General features: G+C 39.1%; 1 protein-coding gene across 1 annotated transcript in view; it reads left to right on the forward strand.

The window, feature by feature from the left end:
- Nucleotides 1-3789: 3789 nt before the first annotated feature.
- Nucleotides 3790-11286, forward strand: part of lrrcc1 (leucine rich repeat and coiled-coil centrosomal protein 1) — a 12466-nt gene continuing 4969 nt past the window's right edge. The window contains exons 1-8 of the mRNA XM_024274479.2: nucleotides 3790-4210; nucleotides 5528-5733; nucleotides 5867-5932; nucleotides 6018-6185; nucleotides 7172-7338; nucleotides 8086-8280; nucleotides 8602-8792; nucleotides 10857-11028. Of these exons, the coding sequence (XP_024130247.1) occupies nucleotides 4167-4210; nucleotides 5528-5733; nucleotides 5867-5932; nucleotides 6018-6185; nucleotides 7172-7338; nucleotides 8086-8280; nucleotides 8602-8792; nucleotides 10857-11028 (1209 nt within the window). The 5' untranslated portion in view covers nucleotides 3790-4166. The remainder of the gene's footprint in view (nucleotides 4211-5527; nucleotides 5734-5866; nucleotides 5933-6017; nucleotides 6186-7171; nucleotides 7339-8085; nucleotides 8281-8601; nucleotides 8793-10856; nucleotides 11029-11286) is intronic.

Consider the following 11286-nt stretch of genomic DNA (forward strand, 5'->3'; position numbering starts at 1 on the left):
GTACAGTACACAGAGAGCTTCATGGAATGGGTTTCCATTTGAAGGATTAATTATGAATGATTTTTGAGGTACATTCATGTTACCTGTTGCACTTTAAGTGACAGACAGCAGAATGTTAAAGTTTGTAAAGCACACATATTGCCCTTTAAGCAAGCAAGTTTATGTACAATATCTTTTTTTACTCTACAATTCATGTACATGTATGTATTTTTGTAGAAAAAGGAATGAGAGAAATACTTGTTGAGAGTTCTTTGCAAATGTAACTACACGTTGTAATTTAATAAAAGAGCAGAAAAGTGAAATATTGACGGAATGTTTTTGCATGTTCGGACCCCGGTCTACCAAGCTGACAGAGTTACTGGACCTCTCGCCAAATTAGTTGGAGACCCTGCCCTACAGTATCAAAAGTTTCTTTCAGAATTTTAGCAGGAATCACATCAAGACTGCAGTTTGTGGGTTTGAGTGATTTGACAATTTCAGAAAGAGCAGGAAGAGAAATCAACTCAAAAGGATCAAGCACATCAGAAACAACAGGTACTATTGCAAAGTCTCTGTTAACATCTGGAGTTATGATCTGTCTGACAGAATGAAATTTATCAATAAAGGAATGAAGAAAATGCTCACAGGTGGCTGTGGAGGCGTCTGTGATGGCTGAGGGCTGTGGATTTACAAGAGTATTTATGGCATTAAACACCACTCTTGGACGGTGATTGTTGTGATAAAGTCAGAAAAATACTGTGCTTTGGCCTCTCTGACACTGTTCTGATATTCAGCCAATGAGTCCCGTAAAATCTGGAGGGAGATGTGCAGTTTGTCCTTCTTCCAAGTCCTCTCAGCCTGTCTGTACGTTGCCGAATGGTGCGGGTGTTGCTGTTGAGCCAGGGATCAGCTCTTGGTTTGCATGACCTCTTTTTAAATGGAGCAATAATGTTCAGGATGTCCGAGCAGGTGGAATGAAAGGAAGACAGCATGGTATCAGGATGGAGAGGAGAAACCATACCGTTCACAGCGAACCACTGGGAGTCCTGGAACGCAGCAGAGAACTCTTCTGCTGTCGAGGTCTTGATGATGCGACGGCAGCAGAATGGGACCGGTGGTTTCCTGATTGAGGAGGGGGCTTTTATTTCAAAGGATATGGGGAAATGATCTGAGATAGCCGTCTCAGATCATTTCAATTTTGGGGATTTTGAGTCCAGAAGACAAAACCAGGTCCAGTGTGTGTCCCTGAATGTGTGTAGGCTTTCCAACAGACTGAGTTAAATTGAAAGTTTCCAAAAGCCTCTTGAAGTCATTTGCCCACTGATCTGCGGAGCAACAAACATGCATATTGAAGTCTCCACATAATAAAAAATGATCATATCTTGGTAGATATTCGGCTAAAAACTCAGAGAACTCTTGAATGAAATCCTTATTATATTTTGGTGGTCGATAAATAACAGCACAGAAAAACGGTTCCTCAAATGATATTATAAATAACTGCAGTTCAAAAGAGGAGTCATTGTTTGTGGAAAGAAGGCGACATTTAAATGGACGGCAGGCCGCCGCCCCGTCCACGGGCGCGCGGGGTGTTGAAGAACAAACAGCCCGGGGGGGAGGAGCTCAGCAAAAGCACTGTCGTCACCCGGTTTAATCCACGTTTCCGTCAACAATAGAAGGTTTAAATCGTGGGCGGTAAAATAGCCATTCAGGATAAAAGTCTTGTTTAAGACAGATCTGGAGTTCAGAAGTTCAGGAGTTATTTACATCTTATTTACATTAAAGACAACCAAGAATAAAAAAAAACATGTAATACTTTTGGCTATTTTCTCTCTTTAAACTGGATTAAAGGTTATTCACATAAAACAGTGTTAAATATTTAATAAAATATTTGGATTTTTCTTTACCCAAAAACAAAATCAACATTTCTGCCACTTCAGTCAGTTCTGAAAATTTCTTCCATTCTACCTTTACTGTTATGTGTAAACAGAGGAATTTTTTAGTTTTTCTTTCTTAATATTTTACCCACTCTTCCATTTAATGTGTGGATTACATTTTGCTCTCAGTTTAGAGAACACCTGCAGCTCTGCTGCATTTAACCTTCAAAGGATTTTTCTTTACTTTATTCTTGAGATTTGAATAATTCAGATACATAATTACGAGTTATTAAAAACAATCATGTATGTCCTGATGTATTACAGCTCCAAAAGCTTTCCTCTCCCTGGACAGTGACGTGGCAGCAGCAGACCGGGTTTCTAATTTAGGCTCCTCGTTAGCAGCAGGTCATCACAGGTGAAGGAGGCCTCTGATTGGCTGCAGGTGTGATTGGTGTGAACGCGGATGGCCAGCTGTGAGTTGGGTGATCGGTCATGCAGATTCTGGGGTACGGTGACACTCCAGAGGGTCAAGAACTCAATCAGACGCCGTTTCTGAAGCAGCTGGAAGAATAATGGTGTTAATGAGGGTCAGGATCTTCATCTCTGATCAGACCTCAAAGGGGAAGACGTACTTTTGGGGAACTTCCAGCTCGATAAATCGTTTTCTATTTAGAATAATTCCTGTGTAGAGTTTGAGAATTATGCTTTTATATCCAGATTAGTTTGTTCTTTACTGATCACATCTAGAGCCACAACATTTACATGTGATTTTTAAAAGTAATTAGTGACATTTTCAATCACCTGCAAGGAAGCTGTCTCATTTACTTTTTGCAAAATGTTCTTTTATTTAATGTCAATAAAACAATACTGTGTTGTGTCCTTTTTCTGATTTATTTAATGGTAAAAGTATTTACTTAGTCAAAAGAGGCAATCTAGTAAAAGAATAAGAAAGAATTCAGATGTTTTTCTTTCAACTCTACTCTTGTGAAATTTATCTTTTAAAATATATACATTTTTGTCTGATATTCAGGTTGTTTTTTCACTAACAGGAAAATTGCCAGTTTGATCTAAATGATACAGTTATTCTGTCAGATCTGTGTGCTTCACTGTATTAAGTCAAGTATGATATTTTGTTTCAAGAAACATGAATATAAAGCAGATTTTTATATTAAAATTGAAAGTGTAAAAGTATCTCCTAGTAGGCTATTATATTTTATGAAAAAGGCAACATTATTCCATGATGTGCTCCTTGTTTAATGGGATCATCTAAGCAGTGCAAAACAAAGCATCACTGCCACAAGAAGACAGATAACAAACTGCTTTACACACACACACACACACACAAGCATTCACTAAGTGTGATTAGATTTCTAAATTCTTTTATTTTACCAGTTTATGTCCCAAAAAATTCTAAGACAAACAGCCTCTAAATGATGTTGGACAAACAGCTGTAGCTTGTTCTTATTTATCTCTGCACAATAAGGATTGTACACCTTCAGGATAAAATGTTCTTTTTTTTCTTTAAATAAACTATATTTACTCAAGAGCCGTGTCATTCAGAATAGTAAACAAAGCAAAAAATGTTTAATTTTAGCTTTAATTGTCTAAACTTTGACACCACTCCAAAGTATTTATAGGTTAGTTTGGTGGTGTGAATAAGAAGGCAAAGCTCTGAGAAAATATAAGATGTAAAGTTACAGAAGTTATTAACAGTGTTGATTATGCACTGAGTTTTATTTAATAAGACCAAAGTTATGTTTTTTTCTTTGTCGTTTTTACTGTAGAATGGCGTTAAAATTCTTTACATTCAGGCGAGTATTAGGACACCTTCTCCTGGGGTCTTCACATTGAACTTATCGTAAAAAAATTGTATGAATTATTAAATAAATAATTAATTAAACAAACAAGTAAGTAAATAAATGGGCGGAGCCACCGAATTTTTTTCCGGATGTTCCCGGAAGCTACGTCATGTAAACAGGAAGTGAATTTCCAAAAGCGGCTAGTTTAATTTTTCTGCTTCGTCTGTGAATGCTGTTACTCTCTTATAGTGCGGTTCCCCCCTAAAACTTTATTTTGATCTGTTTTTTATGTTTGTCCTTTTACTCAGCTTTAGCCGCGTCGTTAGCCGCCAGTGGATGATGTAGCTGAAGTCTGAGCTGTCTGCTGCAGATCCGTAAAAACATCGATGATAGCAATAATTTGAATGTATTTTTATGATCTTTTTACTCGTTAGTTTCAAACAACAATGGTCACATCTTAACCTCTCCGGCAGAAGTCATGTAAAACTCTGCGACAAACTAAAAAAGACCAAGTATGGAGGACAGAGAGCTAAACCTAGCTAACAAGGAGCTAACGAGGTAATGCTAATATGACAACTTTATTTTACTTTACACTGTGAAATGAAGTTAAGTTTAAACTTTATGAGTTGTTTTATAAACAGTAACCTTCCTCATCATAATGAATTAGAGATGTTCTATTTTTGACTCTATTTGAGTCTACAGAGGAAAACTGTCGTCAATTGTTTTTGATTTTAATCAAACACTTTAAAAACAACAACAGTTTCTGCATTAGACTGAATGTCTTTCAAACAGACTCGACTTGCAGACCTTGTGGACGTGGTTTAAGCTGTCTACGTTAGATGGACGATTCTCTTTTAAATGTAGCTGCAAACTGAAGATTTTGCTCTATTTTAGTCGATTTACAATCAAGCTCCTGGTTTGAGGATGAACCCTAAAAATTATAAAACAATCTGACAGTTTTCTACCTGTTTTTTTATTCTGCAACTATAAAATCAGCTGTTCTAAACATGAGCGATGCTCCTTTTTCACCACCTAACCTGAGTGTTCAGACTACAAGGATGAAGGTTTTTGACTGAAAACTTTTATGGCATCAATGAGGTAATAGTTGAAAATGACAGGAAGGATTCTCTGGAGAATCCTGTTTGTAAAGTTGTCCGTGTTGTTATCCACGTGTTGTTATAAACCGTGAGGTTTTCCGGGAGTGAAAGTACACAGTTACCACACTTTTTAGGGGGTATTTTCACAGCATTGGGACAGAGATGTAACATTTTATTATCTACCTAAAGGCCAAAGCCTGAAATATACGAAATGTTTTAATCAAACTTTTGGTTTGTTTTTACATATTTAGAAAGAAGAATGTATAAAATAAGAATGCTCCACTAATCCACAGTAAAAATGAATGAATGAGTACAGATCATAATTAGTCTTCTTTTGACAATGTTGTTGTTTGTATCTATACATTAAACCACAGTAAAAATCATAACCCTAACATTAAGATGGTTGACTGCCGATTGATTCCGTAGAAAAATGAAACAAATACTTTTTATTGTGAAGAAAAGAACAAACTAATGAAGTGTGTAACTGTAATATGAAAACATTTATGACAGACTGATTAAAATCAACCACTGCTATATACGAAGGATTAACAACCCGTTTACTCACAACAGTGTTTACATGGAAATGAGTTTATTTTCTGTGGTTACATCACCTTTAATAAAGAAGAAAATGTAAAGTGATAAACTTGTTAATTTTTCAGGTTTGAGTTTATTTGTTTCACGCTCTGAAACTTTAGATTTAAAGATGTGTCATTTCTGTGCAGTTATTTCTAAGGGAATGTGATTATGTTCCTTCCCTAAATCTGGTTTCTCTGTCTAGTCTACTAGACGTTCCTCTGGGTTCTGTGGTCACTTCCCTGAATCTGCACTGCAACCACATCCCGAGGATCGAGGGGCTGACGTCATCCTGGAATCTACGGTACTTGAACCTTTCCTCCAATCGCATTTCCAGGATTGAGGGTCTGAGTTCGCTCTCCTCTCTGAGGACTCTGAATTTATCCTGCAACTTGATCACCAAGGTTGAAGGTGAGAATTCTCCTTCATCAGAGAGATAATAAATGTTTTATCTGAGTTTATCTGAGCAATAAGTCCTTGTTATGATGTTTTCTGCTGCAGCTCTGAGCTGTGAAATGAATCACTAATTCATGTTTTGCATTAGGACTGAATGGCCTTGTGAATCTAACGAGATTAAACTTGTCCTGCAATCAGATTAATAACCTCACTGGTGAGTCCGATTCTTACGATCGAACACTAATGAATAAATCAGGAGATATTAGTATCAAAGTGTCCTTTGTTCTCCTGACCGTTAGGCCTGCTGTATCTGCATGGCACAGGATACAAGCTCAAGCACCTCAGTCTCCATGGCAACCACTTAGACAGCATCGACCATCTCCTGCAGTGCCTGCTGGGATTACAAGGTTTACGCAATGTCACGTTAAAAGAAGACGGCCACAGCAACCCGCTGTGTGTTTCAGCAGGTACGAGCGATGCCGAGAGTCTGCTCGTCTGAAACTTCACCACCACAGAGAAACATGTTCAGATTGGTGGGCTGTAATAATGATTCCTTTATGTCCTAACTTCTTTTCAAACCTGTCAAAAGCCGTTTTTACTGATTGTTTTGTGGGAAGTTTGAAAGTAAAAACCGTCTTCTGGTGGAGTTTTACATTTCATCTGAATAAAGATCATAAAAGGTTTTATTACAACCAAGAAATGTGAGATTGGGTTAACAAAATATACATCGAAGTCCCTCTATGACAAAAAAAAACGTTCCCAGTAGTGTTTTAATGATGATGATAAAGTTTATATCTAAAATCCATCAACTTACAGTCTTAAAAAGCAATTTTTCATGTTGATCTGAAGCTTCTGTTTCCAAAATCTCCTTTTAAGGGGGCGTGGCTTTTGAAGCTCCGCCCCTAATCCCCCCATCTGATTATGATAGCTCTGGCATAAATCTGCATTAAAAATGTCCATAAATCTGGGTAATGTCCAGCCGTATGGCTCTTTTTTGGGCTAATTTTGAGTTTAGCTCATATTTAAGCAACACACTGAATATTTTTGCAAAGTTGGCATCCGTTAGGGATTTTTAAGCTATTTTGAAACAAAATTTCCAGAAATTTTGGTCAACTTCAGCGCTCTTTCATAGTTCTTTAACAAAATTTAACATTATGGAAATGGCTTTTGCATTTTCAGAAAATCCCTTCATAAATCAAAGTAAATTGCGTCACCATTTTCAGCAAAAAGTATTCACACTAACATTATCCCAGGTAATGCAACATTTGTAGTTACACTTGTTCTCTTTCATAAAAAATGCCACACATACATGTTAAAGACTCAGAAAACGGTATTTTCATTGGAGGAGACTTTAACGTGTTTTTAAAAAGGAGATGTTTAGATCCAGCCACATCCTTGATGTGCATAAAAACGTTCTCAGCTTCCATCCTCTCAGTTGTCCGTCTCACTGCAGGGTACTGGGACACAGTGATGGAGTCGCTGCCACAGATCTTCGTTCTGGACGGTCTGGACCGGCTGAGACATCCATCCTCTCCAGGTTTAAGCAGCATCTGTGACATTGCTGGCCTGGAGGACTACATGGACCTTCTGCTGTCCTCGGATACCAGTCACCACGAAACGGTCATTTTTTAGAATCCCTTTAGCTCTTTATTTAAGTTGATTATCACTTGTAATTTATTTAAATAGAAAATATTTTTCCACCAAAGTGATGAGCTGAATTTATCTACAATTTCAACTGAAAAGAGAGGAAGTATTTTAGAACATTTTACAAATGTTAAGAATCTGACTAAATTGCAGATTATACGATAATGAAACAATAATGTCCTTAAATCCTCTAAATCATGTGTCAAAGTCAAGGCCCGGGGGCCAGATCCGGCCCTCCAGATCATTTTATTTTATTGTTATTAATGTTATCTTGAGCTCATTTCTAACTTGTATATTTTTGACTTATTATATTTTTGTAGAGAGTAAAATATTTAAAGTTATTTAAGGTTTAAGTTGATTTATTCTGGAATAATATTCCTGACTTTTTATTATTCATAATTATGTTAAAAAGTTACAGTTTTAAAGTTTTAAAAATGTATTTTTAGATATAAATGTTTATCCTGTTCGACCTGAGGTGTGTTTTGGATTTTGGCCTCCTGTGTGATTGAGTTTGACCCCCCCGGTCTAAATAATTAAAGGTCAGTTGATAGGAAGCTGAAGTATTTAGAAGGGATGGATGGAGGTCATAACCTGATTAAGATCAGAGGAGCAGATCATCTGCAAACAGCGTCTTCTGAGGAATCCTGTCTGAACACAATCAGACCAAACTGCCGTTCTGCTGAAGCTTCAGAGTTCTAACATGAATGAAAATCTCCGTCTCAGGTCAAAGGTGCCGCCAGCACCCCCCGCTCCGCTGCAGGGACCCACATCTCCTCTGAAGAAGTCGCTCCGCCGACCTCACAGCCAGTCGGTCGGCCCTCCCAGCCGGTTAGCTCCACTGCAGCCGATCAAGCGGATCCTGATAATGAGGAGCGCATCAGGAAACTGGAGCAGCAGGTGTCCCGACTCATCCAGCAGGTACCGTCTGGTATTATGTGTAGGAATGAATTCATCTTCACGGTTTATTCCTCATTTAACGTGATGTAGGAATCGTCTGAGATCTGAGTGCAGCTCCAGTCATCTTCCTCCTGGAGGAGAGTGCCGTTCCTCCTTTATTGTTCCATCAAACTTCAACAGAACTTATTCTGCAATAATGTGAAGAGTCAGAAGAAACCAGGATGTGAAAGATCCATCAGGAGATGCTGAACATTACTCCTCCCATCATTAGAGTCTTGAATGTTTACATGTGAAGTCATGAATCCGTCCTTCACCTGCTCATCATTTCCTCTATTGACGTAGGTCCCGGCGGGAGAGAAACCACCAAACCTCAGCAGAAATGGGGTGAAGTTACTGAAAGCAAAGAGGGACACGGATCGCACGTCCGAGAGCGACGGCGACAGCAGCAAGGAGAACCGGAGACGCTCCAGGATCCCCACACATCCCGCCGTCCTGACGTCCAGCACCACCACCCAGGAGACCAGGAGCAGCAGGTCAGACGGGAGAGTCTGCGCAGACGCTGCAGACAGCTGCTGTGTTCGTGTCATTATTACATCTGCGGTCTTCCGTTCTGCTCCTTAAGCTTTAGTCCTAACTGTCCTTAGTGTAGTTTGTGTGGACGTCCTACAAGCACTTATGGATCACGTGCACATCCCATGCATGCAGCGTTTGTGCACAGTGAGTAAGGAGCCAGTACTCACACCGCACTAACACTCCAGCAGACGTCTGCAACCTTCAACCCTTAAGGAGTCATTCAGGTCCATCTCTCAACCGAAACCCAGTAGGAGCCACTCAGTCTTCACTCACCCGTCAGAAGAACAGAAATGATTTATATTTATGTTTCTGCGACTGATACATTTAAATGAACTGTTGTGTTTTTTGGCATAAATAAAACATAAACATGAAGAAAAAATAGCTTTTTTAAAAATAATTTATAACTTTTGACAGAGATTTGCATGACTCCCTTTCAAAATAAAAGACATCCTACAGCGTTCGATCAGTAAATGCAGCTGGAAGTATAAAGTCATTAATGATTTAAAAAACTTTATTTTACTGCTTCTGGTTCATTTCAGCCTCAAATTCATAAATATAACCAACAAAATCTAATGAAGTGACCCCTACCATATATTCAAACCACGAGGAACACTTTGAATCATAGAATTTGTTCAAAAATAGAAAATCTGCTTTATAATCCAGTGGATTATAATTTAATGTATCTTTAAATCTGGTTGAGTTTACTGACAATAGATTGATTTTCTGTGATAAATGAAGCTCAAATGAAATCCAAATGCATCAGTATAAGGCTGCCATGATTGGTCGACTAATCGATGATCAATCAAATTTTAAAATAGTCGATGACTAATTTAATATTCAATTAGTCGTTACTTTATATTATATGGAGTCGGAGTGTAGTAAAGTTGAAAGTTATAATGGCATTATGCTAGCTTTTTGGACTATTTTGGAATTTATGAAGGATTTTTAGGCTAATTTGGAGTTTAGCTAATATTTCTAACATTCTTTTCAACACTACTTGCTAGCTGTTTTGGCTAACTTAGCCTTTTTTCAGTTTTTTAGGCTAATTTGGCATTTAAGTCATATTTTAGCTGGCTCTCAGCTTTAGCATTTTCTGCTATCAACTTCAGTGGCCAAATTCATCTTACAGCATTCACATTAGCATCATTGCAGGTAACACTATATATCTAGTTTTTAGTTAGTTTAAAGCTAATAATGGTTAAGATGTGTGCATTACATCCAGTTTGCACGTGACCCAATTAGTTGATTAATCTGAATAAATAATCGTTTGCAGCAGCTCTAATCAGGATGACTTTGATAAACTATTGATGGATTTCTAGAGAATTACAGCTACTGTTGTTAGGATCCACACTGAATGATTCATACCGTCTTTCATCCGTTTGTGATTGAGTTAAATAAAGTTCAAGTTCATTTACGTTTTTTATTTACTACTTACTTACTTTCTCCTTTTTTAAAACCTTAAATTTGAACCAAAAAGCCACAATGTTGCAGGTTGCAGACTCCTGCACTAGAGTGTGGCGTAAGGACGCCGTGCGACAGCATCACGCGCACGTCAGAAGATTGTGGAACGTCCACTATCCTTAGGAATACTTCACGATACACTCACCACACGCACCAGAATATTCCGTTCCGTTTTCATGACGTCCCTTGAGGTGGTCGTATGACCCTCAAGAGAACAGGAAGACAAACCTGCGCCCCCCTAAAGACGTGGTCGCTCCTCTCTATGAACCTCCATGGACCTGAACAACCCAAAACCCCACAGAATGAATTAAAAGTAGGTATCAAAGCAGTAACAATCATTGATGTGTTTGTGGTCGAGGACACCGTCACTCCAGAACATCATCTGAAGTTCACATCTCAGATTGGATCCTTCGTCTGATTTAAAGCTGTCCTGCTCTTCAGTTTGATAAATGACTGAGCGTTCCTGGTCTGCCCCCCATTTTACGTCACCATCGACTCTCCCTGCAGAGCGTTCTCCACACCTTTGATTCTTGAGCCACTTCAACGTTTTGTTTTCTTTGCAGCGAACAGGCGAACCGGAGGATGAGAGCTTTAAAGTCTGCTGGGTCCAGAAGAAAGGCCGGCAGTGCAGGAAGGACAGGGGCAGCAGTGCAGCCCAAGGAGGTTCCTTTGAGAGCAGCTAAGGATCCTGGAGATGTGAGATCCAGGTCCATCCAGGAGGAAGAAACCTACAGGGTACGAACTGAGAGTTCAGGTCTTCCTCTAGTTCTTCACGTCTGCATTCAGTGATCAGGTGACAGTAACGTGTGCAGCTAATCCTCCGTTCATGACGCGCCTCCACGCTCGCCAAGCAGCAGGCAAGACACTCTCCACACCTCAGTGACCTTCTGCTCCCTCATTTTCCAACGCTGTTCAGACGATCGTGGAGGAACGCGACCAGGAGAGGGAGAGGCGCTGGAAGGCCGAGCAAGCTGTACGACGGCTGGCTGAGGA

This window comes from Oryzias melastigma, linkage group LG17 (genome assembly GCF_002922805.2).
Source record: "Oryzias melastigma strain HK-1 linkage group LG17, ASM292280v2, whole genome shotgun sequence".
NCBI lineage: Eukaryota > Metazoa > Chordata > Actinopteri > Beloniformes > Adrianichthyidae > Oryzias > Oryzias melastigma.